This window comes from Camelina sativa, chromosome 5 (assembly GCF_000633955.1).
Source record: "Camelina sativa cultivar DH55 chromosome 5, Cs, whole genome shotgun sequence".
Classification (NCBI taxonomy): domain Eukaryota; kingdom Viridiplantae; phylum Streptophyta; class Magnoliopsida; order Brassicales; family Brassicaceae; genus Camelina; species Camelina sativa.
Window position 1 is genome coordinate 34,579,875 of NC_025689.1, and position 20,076 is coordinate 34,599,950.

At 36.7% G+C, this 20,076-nt stretch overlaps 6 protein-coding genes across 9 annotated transcripts in view; 3 read left to right on the forward strand and 3 right to left on the reverse strand.

Annotated features, from left to right (window-relative positions):
* On the reverse strand, positions 3,696–6,399 carry LOC104788611 (double-stranded RNA-binding protein 4-like). 2 transcript variants are annotated; one of them, XM_010514372.2, is made up of 6 exons: positions 6,018–6,399; positions 5,475–5,718; positions 5,153–5,372; positions 4,829–4,888; positions 4,528–4,686; positions 3,696–4,339 (listed from the first exon to the last, which is right to left on the reverse strand). In XM_010514372.2, the coding sequence occupies exons 2-6, from the start codon at positions 5,703–5,705 to the stop codon at positions 3,888–3,890; spliced, it is 1,122 nt and encodes a 373-aa protein (XP_010512674.1). In that variant the 5' UTR covers positions 5,706–5,718; positions 6,018–6,399; the 3' UTR covers positions 3,696–3,887. The 2 variants fall into 2 exon arrangements, with proteins under 2 accessions (XP_010512674.1, XP_010512675.1); XM_010514373.2 differs by lacking the exon at positions 4,829–4,888.
* Positions 6,202–6,911, forward strand: LOC104788612 (mitochondrial zinc maintenance protein 1, mitochondrial-like). Its single transcript, XM_010514374.2, has 2 exons — positions 6,202–6,546; positions 6,646–6,911. Exons 1-2 carry the CDS (start codon positions 6,306–6,308, stop codon positions 6,723–6,725), a joined length of 321 nt encoding a protein of 106 aa, XP_010512676.1. The 5' UTR covers positions 6,202–6,305; the 3' UTR covers positions 6,726–6,911.
* LOC104788614 (21 kDa protein-like) lies at positions 8,033–8,857 on the forward strand. The gene has a single exon (XM_010514375.2). It carries the CDS (start codon positions 8,143–8,145, stop codon positions 8,710–8,712), a length of 570 nt encoding a protein of 189 aa, XP_010512677.1. The 5' UTR covers positions 8,033–8,142; the 3' UTR covers positions 8,713–8,857.
* LOC104788615 (UDP-glucuronic acid decarboxylase 2) lies at positions 11,437–14,802 on the forward strand. The gene is made up of 8 exons (XM_010514376.2): positions 11,437–11,543; positions 11,628–12,266; positions 12,374–12,521; positions 13,022–13,101; positions 13,208–13,291; positions 13,384–13,458; positions 14,102–14,194; positions 14,295–14,802. The coding sequence occupies exons 2-8, from the start codon at positions 11,652–11,654 to the stop codon at positions 14,532–14,534; spliced, it is 1,335 nt and encodes a 444-aa protein (XP_010512678.1). The 5' UTR covers positions 11,437–11,543; positions 11,628–11,651; the 3' UTR covers positions 14,535–14,802.
* On the reverse strand, positions 16,417–17,984 carry LOC104788616 (small nuclear ribonucleoprotein Sm D2-like). Of its 2 annotated transcripts, none has more exons than XM_010514377.1 (5): positions 17,914–17,984; positions 17,809–17,835; positions 17,696–17,720; positions 16,781–16,957; positions 16,417–16,696 (listed from the first exon to the last, which is right to left on the reverse strand). In XM_010514377.1, exons 2-5 carry the CDS (start codon positions 17,811–17,813, stop codon positions 16,580–16,582), a joined length of 324 nt encoding a protein of 107 aa, XP_010512679.1. In that variant the 5' UTR covers positions 17,814–17,835; positions 17,914–17,984; the 3' UTR covers positions 16,417–16,579. The 2 variants fall into 2 exon arrangements, with proteins under 2 accessions (XP_010512679.1, XP_019101756.1); XM_019246211.1 differs by having other exon boundaries at positions 16,781–16,960.
* LOC104788617 (caffeoylshikimate esterase-like) overlaps positions 18,212–20,076 on the reverse strand; it is a 2,842-nt gene continuing 977 nt past the window's right edge. For both annotated transcript variants that reach the window (XM_010514380.1, XM_010514379.1), the window contains 4 exons: positions 19,361–19,507; positions 19,080–19,210; positions 18,812–18,949; positions 18,212–18,734 (listed from right to left, as the gene is read on the reverse strand). In XM_010514380.1, coding sequence (XP_010512682.1) covers positions 18,249–18,734; positions 18,812–18,949; positions 19,080–19,210; positions 19,361–19,507 — 902 coding nt within the window. In that variant the 3' untranslated portion in view covers positions 18,212–18,248. The remainder of the gene's footprint in view (positions 18,735–18,811; positions 18,950–19,079; positions 19,211–19,360; positions 19,508–20,076) is intronic.

Here is a 20,076-nt window from a genome sequence, read left to right on the forward strand (position 1 = left end):
AAAAAAACCAAAAACGTTTATTTTTTTCCTTTTTCTTAATGCCAAATAAGGAAATTATGATTAATGCAAACCACCAACATTTTTTCACATCTTTTTCTACTATATATATTCTTTTTTTAAAAACAACAAAAAATTAACTCATATGAACCAATTAATTGGATAAAAAACTGTGTATATAAAAAATATTATGCAGAGATGTAAATGTTTAGCGTGCCAAAAAATTCGCACGTACATTTCTATTTATAAAAATAAAAAATAAAGAGAATGAAGTAAATATATATTTATATATATGATTTATGATTAATGCAAACTACCAACATTATGATTAATGCAAACCACCAACATTTTTTCACATCTTTTTTCTACTATATATATACTTTTTTCTCTTTTACAACAAAAAATTAACTCACATGAACCAATTAATTGGATGAAAACCTGTGTATATAAAAAATATTATGTGGAGATGTACACGTTTGGCGTGTCAAAGAATCCGCACACACATTATTTATAATAAAAAAGGAAGTAAATCATATTTATATATTTACTATAATTTATATTTTTGGGTTACTTTTTGTAATATTTGAGATAACAATTTTTTTTTGGTTGAAATAACAAAATTACATATGTTTTGAAAACATAATATAGACATTTAACTGCAAACAATTAAAATGTTTCGAGTATACCAAATAAATTATTTTTTTCATATATGTTCATTATTATCTTAGTATATGTGAAATTTTAATTGAACAGGTATTGTGTAAATTACTTGTTAAATTAACAAGTGGCATTTCACAATTTTGGAGAAGCATTATTCTAGCCCTAAAATTTGTGGTAAAATGCCTTAGAAATATAATAGATCCGAAGGTGGATAGAGCATAAAAAAAAAAAATAGAAAATAGATGATATTATTGAAATTTGGAATTCTATACATACATTTTTTAAGATATTTAGCAAATAAATCCTAGAGTTAGAACCTATTTACAAACATGCTATTGACATTTAAATTTAATTTATAAAATTTAAACTAAAATATTAAAATGATTTACCGATTTTGGAAAATCGGAACTGATATTAAATATATTAATTACTGTTACAAATTTTATAATCTGCTAATTTCTGTATTTGTGAGTTATGCTTTTTGTCATACTTCATACACATTGATCATTGATCATTGATCACCATCGTCTATTTGAAATTGACCATGATCTAGTATCTTCGGACGGATGGAATTGCTGTTCCCTAATATTTTGCTTACCTCTACTCTTTTGTCTCTCATTATTTTTGGTTGTAGTGATAAATATTCTACTTGAATACCGGTGGTTACTTATCTAGTGTCTCTCCACACACCGTTATATGTGGTTCGATCCAAGTACTAAGTTCACTGTGATTTCTTAGTATCTATATATCATTGATAAGTTTGAAGGTGATGATCTCTTCTCTCTTATCTCTTCTCAACCCCTAATACAAACGATGAACCTAACTGATAAGATGGAGTTACAGTTCTCCTCTCTTATCACCAAGAACAGAGTCGCAGCTCTGATCTAACAAACTCACACAATCTATCTGATCACGCAGGATGCTTTACAATAGACTCTACTAACTCTATTTATACTCTATCCTTCACATGCTTCTCTTTACTCTTAACATGTGCCTCTCACATGTGCTCTCTTATGTGCTTATCAATACTCCCCCCTTTCAAAACAGCTTGCCCACAAGCTGTGTAGTAGCTCACGAACCACCAAGTGTGTCACCCACAGTTCCAATACTTGCTGCTGTCCCTCCGTATGAAGAACTGCCACTTCAACTAGAGCTTGAAAAGTTTGGTGTATGGGGAACATTCTGTTTCCATGCTCTCTTCCATGTTTCTTGTACATGAGCTGCATATACACGCTAAGAAGTTGTGGCATGCTTCTTGAGTCCCATCTCAACATCCTTGTGAACTGTAACCTTGGCTTATCTGACTTGTTCCTCCGTCCCATTTTCATATTTTGCTGCAGATTTCTTGTTTTGAACTTAAACATCCAGTTCTTGGGGAACAAATTTAGCTTCCTCTTATTTCGAACTCTGTTAGGCCTGAGAGCAAACATTTGGTGTGCACAAGAAGAATGCCATAGCTCAGTCGCAGTAGGAGATAACAGGATAGCTTCTCCAGCGCCAAACATAGAAATGGAAACTGATGGCATCAAATTATACTGCGTAGAGAAAAGCAGGTGGGGACAGCATGAGAGTTTGTGTGCTTGGATAGCTTCATCTAGAGTAGCAAGCCTAGCTACTCCACCAACTGCCATGTTCATAGGCTGCAGATCACCAATGATAAACTGTTTCATCCTCATGTCACAGAACACCCTTGACAAGTGAGCTTTCTTATGTAGTCTAAGGCTCTGAAATCTTCTTCTCCTCTACCAATCCAACTGTAGCATGAAAACAAAAACTGATGGACTTGCCATCTTCACTAGCAAATAGCTGATGTTTGATCAATTCTCTTGACTTTGTCCTGTTTTTATATTTGAATTTGAACCTCCAAGCTTTCAAGCATTTCCTCTTCTTCATTGATTTCAGTCTTTCTTTCTGTGGAGTCATTTTGTCGAACACCTTGTATGCAGAAGCTTTTTTAGTGATACCAACCAAACTTTGAGACATCGCAGCAACACCTTCAAGATCCACCTTAGTTATCTGGCTGTTATTCTGAATCAATTCTTGCTTCAAAGTTTCGTTCATCATCACAAATCCTTGATTTTGCAACACTGAATTCACTGACCTAAGTTCAATATCAATAGTCGGCACACGCTCAGGATCAGAAACGCATACCGGTGGCGTTGGCAATGTTGCGTTTGCGTTTACGCCGCGGTCCACGTCCAGCGATTGTGATTCAGCTTGTGGTTGCGATGTGAGACTCGACTCTGTTTCGGAACCAGTTGGTTCAAAACACGAATCTTGCTCCTTCTTCGATCCTTTCTTCTCAACAACGATTGCACCGACTTGATTCAATGATTCGTCAGAAATTTCCAGATGATCATGAGCTTGCTCCATTGAAAACGGTTGGATTTTCTCAGAAGACCGTTGTGGAGACGATTGCTTCGCCATATACGATTGTTGGAGTTTCTCCCATCGTCGTTCTCGCTCCAAGACCAATCTGATTCTCTCTGGATCATCCTCGGTACCAAAAGCACATAACAACGATTTCTTCATTTCGTTCCACGATTGAAAGAGAGATATCCTTTGTCGCATATAGAACCAAGATTCAGCATCACCTTCGAGAAGACTCTGTGCAAGATTCAGCTTCTCATCTCCTATGAAAGCCTCCTGAATAAAGAACTCCTCCAGCCATGAAATCCAAGATCACAATTCACCAGCAACACCATCGAAGATGGGAAATCCCTCGAGACACATTGTGATTAAATCTCTTCAGCGTTTGATTCGATCGCAGATCACTAGCGCACCAATTGATAAGATTGAAGGTGATGATCTCTTCTCTCTTATCTCTTCTCAACCCCTAATACAAACGATGAACCTAACTGATAAGATGGAGTTACAGTTCTCCTCTCTTATCACCAAGAACAGAGTCGCAGCTCTGATCTAACTAACTCACACAAACTGATCACGCAGGATAAGTCTCTACAATAGACTCTACTAACTCTATTTATACTCTATCCTTCAGATGCTTCTCTTTACTCTTAACATGTGCCTCTCACATGTGCTCTCTTATGTGCTTATCAATCATTCAAAACAAAACAAATTCGTCATTACACAACACTTATTGCTGAAGAAAACCAGAGACAAAAGCCTAAACCTATGAGATTTAACATTGTATCTCTCTACAAACATATGAGATATAGCGTAGCTTACCATTCTATCTTACACTTATTATGCATCAAATATTGATGTCTTTACGGTGTCATGACACGATAGGCAATAAAACTATCATCCCTAAAGAGCATCTTCGCGTCTTGAGGAAGAGTTATCTCCGGGTTCCACGGACGACAAAATACATGTTGGCCAGTTGGTATACTCAGGTGGCCAGTTCCCATTATGAGCTTCTTCTTCTCACTCTCATCTACACATGGTGAAGGTTCTCTACCATCGTCTGTGGGATTCTGAGGCATACGCAAAGAACAAGCTGCAATGTTCCTCTTGATACCATTAGTAGCTGGTGTATTAGGAGTAACAACGTTTGTAGGATTCAGAGGTCTAGGCGAATAAGAAGCAGCAATTCTCATCTTCATATCATCACTAGTTGGTGCATTAAGAGTACCATCGTTTGTAGGATTCTCAGGCACATGCAAAGCAACATTCCTCTCCTTAGCATTACTGGCTGGTACATTATGAAGATCTGGAAATTCTGCACAGAATGAAGAATGTAGAGCATGAGTTTCGAATGATTAAAACTGACGTTGGAATGCAATTATGTAAGGTGAAATGCGTCCCTCTGATTGAACCACAAATCATAGCAAAGGAAGAGCGATTTCTCTATAACAAACAAACCAAAGCATTATTATTAATGTAAGGTAGGTTTTAAAGAAGACTAACCATTTTCATCCACTTTAATACACTTTGCTGGGGAATCAGGGGTCATCACCACCTCGGAAGGTTGGGACTGGATCTCTTGTAAACTGCTCTTCACATTTGAATTTACAGCTTCTTGTCTCTCACAAGGCAAAGAAGGCGACGAGGTCTGGTTCGAGTTCCCTGTACATCATAGATTATCACCAACTTGTCACGTTTGACTTTTTAACATTAGGAATATGCATCAAGATAATACAATCAAATGGTTTTGAAACAAACAAACAAAAAAGTTGTTTCATGATTTGTTCGTTGTGAAACTGCTCACCCTCATGACCCAATTTCTGACTTGGCCATGTAGAAGAATATCCATGAGGGGAATACTGATCTAGAAAAGTTCAAAAGATTGACAAGAAGAACCTCAGATGCAGTTAACAAGATTAACTTTAGTCAAAATGTCTACAGCTGAATGGAATTTGAAAACAGTTTACAAGAACAGAGGTAACAATCTATAATGAGAAACAGTCCGATCATTTCTTATCTCATACCACGCACCAACTGAAAACTAACATAACTTGCTGATTTGAAACATTTGACCATTTTTAACGGAATAAACAAGATATGAAAAGCAAGGGATGTAGATACTACATACCAGTTTTGATACTCATGAATGCTACTTTAGCAGCACTCATTTCAGCCAACTTTTTGGTTTTGGCCTCTTCTCCGCTGAAGACCTTCCCAGCAAACTCAACAGTTGAAGTAAAAACTGGCGAATGCGATGGACCAGATGTAACAGTTGCATAAACTGGTAACAGAGAATTTCCTTTCTGAGCAATCTCTTGTAACAGGTTCTTGTATGCAACATCAATTCCCTGAAAATAAACAAAAAAAAAAATCAGAGAAAAGATAAAAATCAGATTTTGAAAAAAGCACATAAACTGTGATCCAAAAATGAGGGAGGAACATAAACTAGCCTCAGGACTCTGTGGCGTCAATGAAGCCAATGCTATTTTGGCAGCGGCATGTTCAGCCGATTTAAGAGTCGGAAAGAACTCATGGCTCTGGTAAGTCTTTCCACAAAATGTAACCTTAGATCTAAACCGAGGAGCATGAGGAGCCCCTTCTCTCTCAGTGGCATACACTGGTAGTTCAAGATTTTGTTTGAGTGCATATGCTTGCAGCTGACCTTTGTATACATGATCCATCTCTAATCTCAAGCTGGAGAAATTAACAACAACGAGATTACAATAAACCCAATACCAAATTCAAGAAACGATTATACATTACTAAGAACGCAATTTAACTTTTGCATGGCTAATTTGAGGATTCAAATGGCTAATTTTACAGAGGTAGGGTTTATATAAACCAAATCTCCACATACTGCTTCTGAGTTTGGTCAATTTCACTGAATTGTTCGAATCGATGCAGACTGAATGATCTAGGGTTTCGTATCATTCAAGTAAAAAAAGGCGTGAAATTGAAGCTTTACAGCAAACGAGCGAATTCAGAAAGCGTACCTCTTTGGGAATGTTGAAGAAGACACTCGGAAGTAGTGAACGAACGAGAACACGCAAGATTGATAAATTCTCTAAAGGATCCGACCGATGCGGTTTTTACCCAGCTGGAACAGGTATGACCCGAAATATTTATTAATGGGCTTAATCATAAAGGCCCAATGAAACTCGAAGCCGCGAACAGAAAGGTACCATTTCGATTCCTCCCAAGTTTTTGGTGAAGGAGACGACGGCGGCGGCGGAGGAGGAGAAGAAAAGGTTGAAAAGGTTGAAAAGAGGAAAGGAGTAGAAATGGTGACCGGAGAAGCGTTGATCGCGTACAGAGCTTTGCTCAGGGCTACAAGGAAATCGTTCGCCGGAGATACCGAGATGCTGAAGGCTTCGGCGTCCGAGATCCGTAAGAAATTTGATGAAAACCGCCACGTGGCTTCCGGCTCCGACATCACTCGCCTTCTCGAAGAGGCGCGTGAAGCGACGCAGTTCATTTCCACCATGATCGTTCAGGCCAAACTCAACGAACGCGGCGGATACGGTACGTTTTGATTACTCTTTACACTCTTTTTTTATCTTGCACACCATCTGTTCGTTGAATTGCGTGACTGAAAAAAACTCCAATGCTTGTGTGGTGTAGAGGTGAAAGCAAGTCAGGATCACGCAGGAGCTACTTTGGAGCTTCCATCAGAGGAGATGCTTCGGAAAAAAACTGTATGAGTAAGTCTCAATGATTTGACCACACTTAAGACTTTCTGAAATTGCCTTACTCGTTTTGTTTAATCCGGAAAAGTGGAACATTCTTTTTTTGTCATTCTCTGTTTGTTTTCTCTCTTTACAGCCAAATTTAATCAATAAAGGAACTCCTTACATACGTTTTTGGATGAATCTCATTCATTTCAGATCTATTACTTGTCCAAGAATTGCAGAATCTCATTTACGTTCATGCCTTATATTTTGATACTGTTGTGACTTGTGAGTTAGGCTATAGACACTCAGTTTTCATATTTTTTGAATCAATGATCTTAGGAGCATTGTATTATTATTGTCTTAGAGACCCATTTCTTGTATCATACTCAAATCCATGTTACTGTTTACTGCAAGTTTTGGAATAGAACGATCTTTAACATCAGCTTAGGGATTTTCTCTCTAGTGTTACTTGTCACAGTTGCTTGTGTGATATCACAGAGTTTAGTAGGAAGTTTGAAAAAAAGAGTTGATGCGAGAAGAGTGAAGCCATGATGGTCCCATAAGTATGGTTCATTTTGCAATGAAAACCACTACACAGTCTTCTCTCTCTCTCTCTCTTCTTACCTCCCATTCATGACTGTCCATGGTTTTGCTCAGAAGTCCTTTATGATCTTCATGGTTTTAAGTTCCAAGTCTCTCTTATTAGTGTCTCAGTCATGTCTTTTGTTTCATAGGAATCATGTGAATCGCCATAACCATATATGCTTCGTTCTCTCTCAATTCATGTGAGGTTAATTCAATTTTTTAAGCTGTATTCATAAATGCTCACGCATTACCTGATTACGTTGTATATAAGAACTCACGCACGTCCTAAAGAAAGTATTGTAGCTTAATGGCGTGAAGAGGGGGAAAAAGTAATTAAGAAAAAAGGATCCGACGAGATATGGTCATGGGCTTCTTGGCGATGACAACATTAGGAAATGATACTACAAGCTTATGCCGTACTTAACTAGATGATCTTCCATTTATAAAATGTTACTGGTAATGTTATCAACCTTTGTTAAATCCGCCTAGTAGAGCAAGAATTAGACCAATGATTACCAAAACAATAATAAATTAAACTGATCGAGATTTCTGTTTTATTAGGTTAGAGCAGTTGTTGAAAAATGATTTTGAAAAAAAAAATACTGATATTTGTGCAGAATAAGTAATCAAATTAGGAGTTAACCAATTTATAACGTCGAACATAGCGTTAGAAACGTTGTGATCATAACTCCGACAACTACAAATGGACCGCCATACGTACTTTTTATACTTTCACTTTTAAACCTACCAGAAACCTCAAAATTAAATTTATACGTGTCTATATATACGATCTCTCTCGTCGACACCAATTTTGTATAAAAGATTACAGATATTTCTTTGTTACAACACACAAGAAAACTCGATGAGTTCTTCTATCGCATTTGCACTTGTCTTCTTTCTCCTTTCTCTCAATCCAACTTCATCATTACCGTCTAAACGCAACAGCTACGTACAAAACGCGTGTAGCGTTACACACTACCGAGATCTCTGCGCTAAAACGCTATCGCCGTTTGCATCAGTCGCCAAGAACAGTCCCAGCAAATGGGCACGTGCCGGCGTCTCCGTGGCCATAACCGACAACAAAGACGTCCTTAGGTACCTTCTCAAAACGCGGCTTTCAACGGTCGGGAAACGCGACCGCGTCGCTCTCTCGGACTGCCGAGAACTGCTACAAGACTCTCTTGATAGTCTCCACAAGTCCTTGGCCGTCCTCCGGACACTCAAAGCCAGCGAGTTTCAGCAGCAGATGAGCGATCTCGCCACGTGGCTTAGCACTTCCCTCACGGACAAGGACACGTGTATCGATGGGTTTGAAAAGACGTCGTCGAAGTCATCAACGGTCAGGATGATTCGGCGGAGAGTCACCACGTCTTTGTATATCTCCAGCAATTCGCTCGCACTCCTTAACAAGCTCGCGGCTAATGGTCTGTAAAATCTCATAAATCATAAAATTTTACCAAGCTTTAATATCCATCCATGTATGCGTAATAATAATGTGGTGGTTCATTGTTGAATCATATAGACAACAAAAAAAAGTGTAATCTATATCATTTGAATTGAGTTATTTTTAAGGTTTATTGAGGAGGGGCCAAATCACATCACTCCTCACAGCAATATGTTATGAGCCTATTGTCATTATATTGGGCCGGGCCGATATTATTAGTCCAGTATTGTTGTTTATATTTGAGCGTCCCAAGCCCAAGCCACCGAAACGAGTGACGGACCTGTCATAAAACGTGGGAATAAGTCGGTGACAATCATAGTAAACAAATACACAAAAATATCTTTGGCAGACAAGATTTTTTTTTTACTCGTTTTAGGTTTTTTTCTCAAAACTGTTTTAATTCCTTTTAATATAGAATCAGTGCCGTGCTTAAGGTTAAGAGGAAAGGGCATTTGCTCTAAGCCACCAATAATTAAAAAAGTTTAGGCCACATTTTTTTTCTTCTTGTTTTTTGTTTCTTCTATCTAGACTGTATTTAAGTTGATAGGATAAATATGTATGTAATATAGGTCTTTTGTTTATAAAGTTCATGACATTATTAATAAAAACAATACATTATATCTATAAGGAAATTTCTACCCATGTTTTATACTCTAAATATAATATAATACTAATAATACTTATAGAATATAATTAAGAATAAATTAAATCTGTTTTAATATAATCAGCATATTAATTAAAAAAAGGGATAATTGGAAGAAAAAAAACTGATTTTGAGTTTTCTTTCTTTAAAAAAACCAATCGCCTGTAAAAAAAACTTATTAAAAGCAAGATTAGTTTTCAAGTTTAAGAATTGTTCAAAATAAGTTCACAATTGAAAACTTATTCACTGTGTCATTTTATAAACTTTTTTTTGCTTCACTTTCATAATGTGAGTTTGGTAAATAATTTTTTAAGAAAAAAAGATAGCAAAATTGTGATTTAAGATTTTTTTTTGTTTATCCTTGTTCTCTTTGAAACAATTTTTTTAAAAATTTTGATATTTTTTAATAATAAAAGCCACCTTTTTTACATGCCCTAAGCCACAATTAGTCTTAGCACGGCACTGTATAGAATTAACCAAAATATATTGATTTTGCTTTATTACTAACGCCAAACGATGAACATACAAATAAAGTTCATTTTATTGTTTTGTTAGCATATTGTTGCTTCAAATCTTATGTTACAGAGTATTTGTTTATAGTTAAGTTAAGACTAATATATTAATTTTTTTTATAACAAGATGCTTCTTTTTTGTCACTTACAGAGTTTCATATACGAGAGATAAGATCATCCTAAATCTATAGTTAGCTAGTCTTATTCGGTTAGTTTTAAATAATGGGTAATAAAATTCAATTGTTATTTATAGGAAAACAAAAAAGTTGGTCTGATGAGAAAAAAAAACAAATAATTTACATTTAATTGTTAGCCATCGCGAATACAAAAAAAAGGTTAGGCAAGAAAGTGAAAGAGATGTGGGGCGGGCGACATAGGCACATAGCTAACCGCCAGGTTAGCATCACAAGTCAACGTAAACGCCAATATGCTCTTCCCTTTGTAATCACCTCCGAATCCAAAGTTTTATACGATTTCTTTTTTGGTTAAAAGATTGATCAATGTAAAATATCTAGCAACGTACGCGTTAGATCCAAACCATGCGTCTTGCAATTGGCAAAGGTTTTTCATGTTATAATCAGAAGGCAGTACACTCTAGGGAATAACTCAAAAATATAACTGCTGATAAGAAGGAGATTGTTGTGGCTAGATCGCAAGGATATGGGCACTCATCCGCAAAATCAGACTATTCAGGATACTTACCTCTGCTTATGGTTCACCCACTTCCAAGTTCATTAAACTTTTAAACTTATCTTTCTCGTATCTTTTCTGATCCTTTCTGAGCTTCCTAAGTTTCCTCTCGCACAAATGTAATGGTATCTCTTTCGGATATTAATAATAATTAAAAAAAAAAAAAAAAAATAGAACTACCACTAAACTGGATCTACTACCTTTAATCTTTTGGTTGCTTGGGAAGAAACTTTTAGTTACACAAATAACACAACAATTAAGTCAGAATTAATTTGAGTCTCTTTTCTTTTTTAGGCAATTACATTTAAATCTCATAGGCAAATGTTTGATCACGTTTCAAAAAACCCTGACGTCGAAAGCATTAGGACTTATGAATGTGATTTGTGAAAAAAAAAATTAAAAATATGTTTAGTTTGTTAGAACATATACTGTATCTTTAACATTATTACAGATGTTAACAATACTTTAACGCAACTAACAAATAAATAATACTTATGTTAGTATGCAGATTGTAAATTAATTTTTAAAGTTGGGAAAAAAAAAGAACGTCGAAATCACTCAAAGCTCACCACCAATTTTATGGCTTTGAGTGCTAAGTTAGGGTTCGGCATTGACTTTTGTTTACGTGAGATTAGCATACCTAACGAACAAACCTTTCGTAATCATTTAATTAACAAATTGAGTTATTAATAATAATAATAAAAACACCATATAATATAATTAATATATGAGTGTTTCTTGTTGTTGCAAATAATGGACTAAGTAACAATAATATTAATGTCCGATATTGAAGGAAAGGTTGAATGAAATTTATAAAAAAAGGGAGGGGTAATATCGTAATAAGAGTGAAAAAGCAAGGGCCTTTGACCTGTAACGCTTCCGCTACTTAAATAGACCACAAAGACCGATTCGCTTTTCACTCTCTCTCTCTCTCTCGTTCAAGGTCTGACTCAGTTCCCGGCGAGTTCGACTCGGTGATTGTTTTTTTCCTTACAAAGAAAATTAAAATTAAAAATTCTTCTTAACGATTGATTTGGTTTATTGTTTTGATTTTTTAGATCTAGAGAATTCAATTGCTGAGGATGGCGAGCGAGCTGATCAATCGGAGACACGAGGCGGATCAACACACCGCCGATGCTTACTACCCGAAACCAATCAAACCATGGTTCATGGTGACTCGTCCGATGCGTTACTTACTCCGTGAACAGAGACTTATCTTCGTCCTCGTCGGCATTGCAATCGCCTCTTTGGTTTTCACTCTCTTCCCTCGCACCTCCACACAATCAACACCTTACTCCGATCCGTTCTCCAACTACGGATTTAGAACCGAGGAATCATCGTACGTTCCGGCTACGAGGAAACCTAGCCTCGAGTACCTTAACCGGATCGGAGCTACAGGCGGGAAAATCCCACTGGGATTGAAACGCAAAGGACTAAGAGTCGTCGTCACCGGTGGTGCTGGATTCGTTGGATCGCATCTCGTCGATCGTTTGATGGCGAGAGGTGACACTGTTATCGTTGTTGACAATTTCTTCACGGGGAGGAAAGAGAACGTGATGCACCATTTCAGTAACCCTAATTTTGAACTTATCCGTCACGATGTTGTTGAGCCGATCTTACTTGAGGTTGACCAGATCTATCATTTGGCTTGCCCTGCCTCACCTGTTCATTACAAATTCAATCCCGTCAAGACTATCATATCCTTTTTATCTAATTTGATTTTTGTTCGATTCGGTTATTGGGAAATTGTGGTTTGGTTTGCGTTTGTTTTGTTGTTTGCCTTTGACTTATAGAGATTGATTACAAGACGAATGTGGTTGGAACTTTGAACATGCTTGGTTTGGCTAAGAGAGTTGGTGCTAGGTTTCTCTTGACGAGTACTAGTGAGGTTTACGGTGATCCTCTCCAGCATCCTCAGGTTGAGACTTACTGGGGCAACGTTAATCCCATTGGTAATTCCACAATCATTGATTCATTCTTTTTTATGCGTTCTGTTCTGTTCTGTTCGTATTGGTTGTGTTCTCTGTAAATCGGAATCTGAAAACGAAAAGTGAGATTGTTTCTTCCACCGTCACGTGACACGACGACGTTTGTGCTATCTTTCCTTTTCTGTACCGGAAAATGCGCACGTTAGGAGAGAGATGGGGTTGAAAAAAACAGGTGTTTTATGGTGCGCCCCCCCTGCTCTTCAGATCTGGTCCCCTATCTCTGTACGGTCAAACCATTTGAACCGTAAATAACGGGTCTGTGTGATCGTGCGGCTCTCTTACGTGTCTCTACCTTAGACGCAGCCTCCTCCCACATTAACTTCTAGCCTAACATTCATATACCGACTTTGAATTTCTAGAGCTTGAAAATATATTTTTACTAACACAGTAACTATACCGACACGTGCATGTTTTTATTGTGCTTTGATTGATGACTGATACTGGTGTTGTAATTGTGGGAACAGGTGTCCGTAGTTGCTACGATGAAGGAAAGCGTACGGCTGAGACGTTGACCATGGACTATCACAGAGGTGCCAATGTTGAGGTTTGGCTTCTTTTTTTTTTTTTTTCATTTTCCCTTCCCTTGCTAAAGAAGAGATTGAATTCAATGACTGAGTTTGTGTGTGTGTGTCTTGTTTGAATGATCACAGGTCAGGATTGCTAGGATCTTCAACACCTACGGTCCAAGAATGTGTATCGATGATGGACGTGTTGTTAGCAACTTTGTTGCACAGGTGGGGTAGCACAAACTAATAAATCATTGGAAAAAGGGTTTTTGTTGATCATTATGAGTAATGATGGTTTTGAATTGATAATAATTGAACAGGCACTAAGGAAAGAGCCATTGACTGTTTACGGTGATGGGAAGCAGACAAGGAGTTTTCAGTTTGTTTCTGATCTGGTAAGGCTTTCCCGCATTCCCTCTCAAATAACTATTCAATATACTAGTACAACTTGCCAAACACAAATATATTTTTCTTTTCTATTGTTTATTGGGATGGTCCAACTTAAGATATATTCTTACTTTCTTTGTGGAAAAAGGAAAAAAAGACAAAAACTTGATAGGTGGTAATATGTCAAATCACTTGTGTATTCATTCTCTTTAAAGTATTACACCTTTAAGCTTTTTTTTTTTTTTTGTATATAGTGGAGACTACTGTTTAGGGTGACATTCACAGAGTAAAAGATTTTACTTGCGTGTAGAATGCCTTTCCAATATATTTTCATATTTTGGGGGGTAGAATAAGAGGCTGGAAAACAGGGGGAGTTAATTTGTGTAAGTGAGCTCACATGTTAGTGTAATGAATTGGTGAGTAGTATGTCGTGGGATCTAATAACATTGGCTTTTAAACATGAGACCCTAATCTCTGAGAGACATCAGAAATGGTCCCCACTTCAGCAAGCTTATGAAAAATGGGTATCAATATCATGTGACAAAGGACCGAATGGGGTCTCTCATCTTTATTGCCCATTTGTCCTGGTTACTTTTTTAGCTGTTAATATTGTAAGATCAATCTGATTTTTGTGTTTTTGTGATGCAAAAGGTCGAAGGTTTGATGAGATTGATGGAAGGAGAACATGTCGGGCCTTTTAACCTTGGTAACCCTGGTGAATTCACAATGCTCGAGCTCGCTAAGGTCTCTTTCTATGGTTATATATATATATGTATACCTTTTCCGATTCCTAATCTATAACCCCGGTTTCTGATATTGTGATTTGGTTGGTTTTTGTTGGAAGGTGGTCCAAGAGACGATAGATCCAAACGCAAACATAGAGTTCAGACCAAACACAGAAGACGACCCTCACAAGAGAAAGCCTGACATCACAAAGGCCAAAGAGCTCTTAGGTTGGGAACCAAAGGTCTCTCTTCGTCAGGGACTCCCTCTCATGGTCAAAGATTTCCGTCAACGTGTCTTTGGTGACCAGAAGGAAGGCTCCTCCTCGGCTGCAACCACCACCAAAACAACTTCAGCCTGAGCAAACGCAGAATCAAGTAGCAGCCACTGTGGTTGGTGTTGGTAGTGGGTTGATAACAGAATGCAAGACTTTGCGCAGAGCTACTACTACATTAAGAGAGGAGAGCTTCATTTCTTTTCTTTTAAATTTATTTCGTTTTTGATTTCTCTATTTTGATAATCGTGTAAACGTAGAGTAAGAATTTGGTACCTTTTACTTACTATTCATGGACCTCACTACAATTTTTAAAACAAACTTTTGTCTTTTGCTATTACAAAACTTAGTGTCATTACTCTCAACGATGCGTTTTTTTAGAAGTCGAGAATATAGAAGAAGAACAAGTGAAAAATACAAAGACAACACTACTAGATTTTAGAACAATACTTGCGTTCACCCTTAGGGTGAACCTCTCTATTCACCCCCTCATAAAATAAGAAAAGAAAATCTGTAGACATTATTATAAAATTAAAAACTTAAACCGCTTTTTAATAAACTCAAACCGATATATATGAAATCTAAACACTAACCATCTCATTTGTGAATCCAAACCGACATATAATTTCGTTCTACTTGTAAAATCTAAACCCTAACCATCTCATTTGTGAACCCAAACCGACATATAATTTCGTTCTAATTGTGAAATCTAAACCCTAATATCTCATTTGTAAACCCAAACCGACATATAATTTTGTTATACTTGTAAAATCTGAACCCTAAACATCTCATTTGTGAACCCAAACCGACATATAATTTCGTTCTAATTGTAAAATCTAAATCCTAACCACCTCATTTGTAAACCCAAACCAATACTTGCGTTCTAATTATAATAATGTGCCAGATTTTAGAACAATATTTGCGTTCACCTCTAGGGATGAACCTCTCTATTCACCCCCTTATAAAATAAGGAAAAAAAATCTGTATACATTATTATAAAATTAAAAACTTAAACCGCTTTTTAATAAACTCAAACCGATATATATGAAATCTAAACACTAACCATCTCATTTGTGAACCCAAACCGACATATAATTTCGTTCTACTTGTAAAATCTAAACCCTAACCATCTCATTTGTGAAACCAAACAGACATATAATTTCGTTCTAATTGTGAAATCTAAACCCTAATATCTCATTTGTAAACCCAAACCGACATATAATGTCGTTCTACTTGTAAAATCTAAACCGTAAACATCTCATTTGTGAACCCACACCGACATATAATTTCGTTCTACTTGTAAAATCTAAACCGTAAACATCTCATTTGTGAACCCACACCGACATATAATTTCGTTCTACTTGTAAAATCTAAACCGTAAACATCTCATTTGTGAACCCACACCGACATATAATTTCGTTCTACTTGTAAAATCTAAACCGTAAACATCTCATTTGTGAACCCACACCGACATATAATTTCGTTCTACTTGTAAAATCTAAACCGTAAACATCTCATTTGTGAACCCACACCGACATATAATTTCGTTCTACTTGTAAAATCTAAACCGTAAACATCTCATTTGTGAACCCACACCGACATATAATTTCGTTCTACTTGTAAAATCTAAACCGTAAACATCTCATTTGTGAACCCACACCGACATATAATTTCGTTCTACTTGTAAAATCTAAACCGTAAACATCTCATTTGTGAACCCACACCGACATATAATTTCGTTCTACTTGTAAAATCTAAACCCTAATATCTCATTTGTAAACCCAAACCGACATATAATTTTACTCTAGTTTTAAAAATCCAAACCAAGCCAAATATTTAACTTTCCTTAATTAAAAGTATACAGAATTTATTTCCTTAATTTGAGTTACTTTTTAATTTAATTTTTATTTATTTTTTAAATAAAATATTAGATGGAAGATTTTGATTGGCTGAGAGAAGAGAAGGTGAATGGAGAGGTTCACCTCTAAGAGTGAATCTAAGTATTTTTCTAGATTTTAAGGCTCATGATCAAAACATGTTTTATCCGTTGAAGCAACAGTTAGAATTTAACAAGAAGAAGCGAGAATTATCATATGAAGAACAACGACGAGCCAGCCATCTCAATTACTCTCTCACTTGGGGTTCCTGAGGACGATAATGACAGAGTCTCCACGCAGGAACATCTTGCTGATGAATCGATCTCTGTTGACAGGAAGCGCTTTCTTCTTTCCTTTACCGGTTTTTGGGACCTAAAAAAAAACCAGAGAACCCATGTAAGAAATGGCACTTGTTTATACATGAACCAGAGACATAAAATGGATACAGAAGTTTACCTCAGTCCACATCTCTCTGACATTTTCAAGAACCATGTTGCAGTGCCTGTCAAACGCTCTAACTCGCCCAAGGAGTTTCCTGTTGTTACGGCAATTGATCAAGACCTGAGTGTTGTTCTTAACACTCATCATAAGAACAGAGAGTGGTCCAGTGTTGAACTCCTCCTCAGTCTTTCCCTGCTACAGAATTACAAAAAGCATTAGAAACTAGGATTCACTCTTTAAACAAAAACAAAAAAACTGAAAAGAGAGTGGAAATAACAATGCAGCCAATACAAAATTGCATTGATAAAGAACATCAAGTACTCATCCAAAACTCTAGAAGATCATCTGTGAGTAATTCTCAAGATGCGAGTAATTCTCAAGACAGTGTCTCTGTTCAGTAGCACAACCACTACAGAACCCACATCACTACCAAAAGGTATTCATTCATCAACATACTCCTCGGTCTTTCCCTGCTACAGAAGTACAAAGCTTTGAGGAACTAGGATCCACATTATAGGAGTAAACAACAATGCAGTAACAACACAAGATTGCCTTGTTAAGAAACATCAAGTACTCATTCAAAACCAGCAACTATTCACATAGCCAAAACTCTAAACGACCATCACTTAGCCAAAACTCTAAACGACCATCATCAGTTAGCAATTCTCAGGACAGTGTCTCTCAAATTAACTAGCACACACAACCCCTAAAAGATACAGAAACCACATGACTTTTAAAGAGAATTCCATCAACAAATTCCAAATTGAGAATCCGTAAGTATAAAAAAAGAAGGATAAAGGAACTCAAAATCTAGACATAGACATGGCACAACTAGCGAAATTAGGGTTTTATGTTTATGCTTAGATTTAAAACAAGAGCTTCAAATAGATCGAGAGAGCGAGAGAGATAGGCGGATAGAGAGTAACTTACGTTGGTATCCTCGTCCATTGGCTTACTGAAATCGACAAAAAAAAAACAGTGTGAGAAAAAATCTAGAAGAAGAAGAACAAAAATAAGGAGACGAAGATGAGAGAACCCAATACCTCATGTTGACTTGAAGACGGTGGAAGCTGCAAAGGTTCGAATACGAAGAAAATTAAGAAACTGAGTTCCAGAGGAAAGCAGATCGGAAGAAATTAGGGTTTTACCTGCTAAAGCTAAATCCCGCTTTCGTTTTCCAAAGATCTCACTGTGAGAGAATAATAATGTTGCAAAGACGACGACTCGTCAGAGAAGTCAAGGTTAATGGCGGTTGAAGAGGGCTGAATTTAGGCCCATATAATTATTGGGCCAGAAAGAGTATATAACAAATTAGATTAAAGCCCATATTTCAGTTGTTAATTATAATTATGGCCCATTTTAATAATTCAAAGGGATTACAAAGATTTTGACTTTTCCACGGTTGATGGTTTTATTTTTTGGAAAACGAATATGAAATACAAAATAAACACATGAAAAAAACAGATTCTTCTCTGTTTTATTATTACATAGAAGATCGATGAACCAAACGGCGTCCACCACCACCGTTTAACCCACAAAGGAGACTACTACTACCTTGTTGTGGTCGTTTAGATTTCTCTTTACCGTTGTTACTAACGACTTTAATAACATTGGAGGTACGATCTTCTTGTATGGGAGTGACAGTGAGAGAAGCGGAGTCGCCCGTACGTACGTCAAGCCAATTCACCATGTCAGCAAAAACGAGGTCAACGTTAGCGTCAGGCTCACCAGAAGTTAACCCATGCCACATGCCTGGGTAAAGCTTGATGGTTTTGTCACGTGTGCTTGCTTTCTCGAACAAGGCTTTGCTTATCTCTGGATCAGTCACAATGTCTGCTTCACCGTGGAGGACAAAAAAAGGCAATGTGATCTCGTGGAGGGTTTCTTCGAGGTCCATGCTTGTTCTAAGCATTTCAAGTGCTGTTTTAAGTCTTGGCTTGTCTTGATATATCAGCTTGTTGTTCCTTATCTACATTTGTAGAACTTTTTTTTTACTACACTTTATAATTATGAATTATGTCTTGAGTAATTCGATTAGTGTACTACCTCTTCGCGCTTGACAGGATCCTTGAAAGCAGAATCGATAACATCTTTGGTTGGAACGATCTTCCATTTTGGTATAATATCTTCAACTCTTGTTAGTAGATTTATGACCACTGGGTGTGGTTTCACCTTCTCTGATATCTGCTCAAACACACACAAACTAATGAAAAAAGCTGTCTTTAATTAATCAGATTAGTGTCTTAATTTTGATCATAAAAGGAATGAATGTAAGGATTTGGTAAATAAAGAAGGGAAAGAAACGTGACGTGACCTTACACATGGGAGCAACGAGAAGGGCACCGTTCCAAAAAGAAGGATCTTTCTTGTGAAGCAACAAAGCAACCGCACCTCCCATTGATTCTCCATATAAAAATCTACCTTTCTCTTTGTATTCTTCTTGTGCTATATTATCAAATCATAAAAAAATTAGGTGTTAGTCTTGTTGATGGAGATTGGACATGTGGCCAGTCCAGTCTAACACCGAGAGATATAATCCAAAACGATATACTCTTTTAAAAACAAAAATGTAATTTGGTTTCCATTGTCAAGTACCAGAGATGAAGGTGTAATAGTCGTAGCAGTCATTTACTATATTACTGAACTTTTTGATATAGCAACGAGCTCCCTTGGACCGGCCATGTCCTTCGTAGTCCATACCAAACACCGCGTAGCCCGCTGATGCCAACCGTATTCCGCATTCTATTTAAAAATTATTATTATTAGAAGTCAAACAACAACATTTGAAGTTCAATGAGACAAATGTGGTTAAGCAGAATTAGTAGTGAAAGATCACAATTAATTACGGTTCACGAGTTTCTCGTTGTGTAAGGAAATGAGAAACATAACTAATTAATAAACATACTATATCCGTGGGGACACTTAACTAGTTATGACTATTACATTCTGTCTATTTCTTATTACTTTTTCTAGTTAGGTAAAGACAAATCACACGTTTCTAAATTATTCGAGATAATTTAGAAAGTAGACGTACCATACTTAATCTGATAAATTAACAGTATGATTTTAGTTACCGCTAAATTAGTTACCATGGGATGGGATAGATAGATAAAACAAAGTCAGCCACACCGGCTTTATAGGGAAGAAAAAAAATACGAAAAATGTGAAGTAAGAGATAAGGATAGTGTAACGTTTCCCCAAAATAAAAGATAACAACAACAAGTTATTCAAAAGCTACGAAGCCGACAAAACTGCCATACTCATAGATATAGTCCTGTAACACACTTTTTTTTTTTTTTTTTTTTAGTAAA

Coding starts and splice junctions, on each gene's coding strand:
- LOC104788611 (XM_010514372.2), bottom strand. CDS start 5,705: ATGGATCATGTATACAAAGGTCAGCTGCAAGCATATGCACTCAAACAA. Junction 5,373..5,474: donor TGACGCCACAGAGTCCTGAG/GCTAGTTTATGT, acceptor GTTTATTTTCAG/GGAATTGATGTTGCATACAA. Junction 4,340..4,527: donor TATTAAAGTGGATGAAAATG/GTTAGTCTTCTT, acceptor CATTCTGTGCAG/AATTTCCAGATCTTCATAAT.
- LOC104788612 (XM_010514374.2), top strand. CDS start 6,306: ATGGTGACCGGAGAAGCGTTGATCGCGTACAGAGCTTTGCTCAGGGCT. Junction 6,547..6,645: donor CAACGAACGCGGCGGATACG/GTACGTTTTGAT, acceptor TGTGTGGTGTAG/AGGTGAAAGCAAGTCAGGAT.
- LOC104788614 (XM_010514375.2), top strand. CDS start 8,143: ATGAGTTCTTCTATCGCATTTGCACTTGTCTTCTTTCTCCTTTCTCTC.
- LOC104788615 (XM_010514376.2), top strand. CDS start 11,652: ATGGCGAGCGAGCTGATCAATCGGAGACACGAGGCGGATCAACACACC. Junction 12,522..13,021: donor GGGCAACGTTAATCCCATTG/GTAATTCCACAA, acceptor TTGTGGGAACAG/GTGTCCGTAGTTGCTACGAT. Junction 14,195..14,294: donor CAATGCTCGAGCTCGCTAAG/GTCTCTTTCTAT, acceptor TTTTGTTGGAAG/GTGGTCCAAGAGACGATAGA.
- LOC104788616 (XM_019246211.1), bottom strand. Junction 16,961..17,695: donor CAATGGACGAGGATACCAAC/GTAAGTTACTCT, acceptor GTAATTCTGTAG/CAGGGAAAGACTGAGGAGGA. Junction 16,697..16,780: donor TCAGAGAGATGTGGACTGAG/GTAAACTTCTGT, acceptor GTTTTTTTTTAG/GTCCCAAAAACCGGTAAAGG.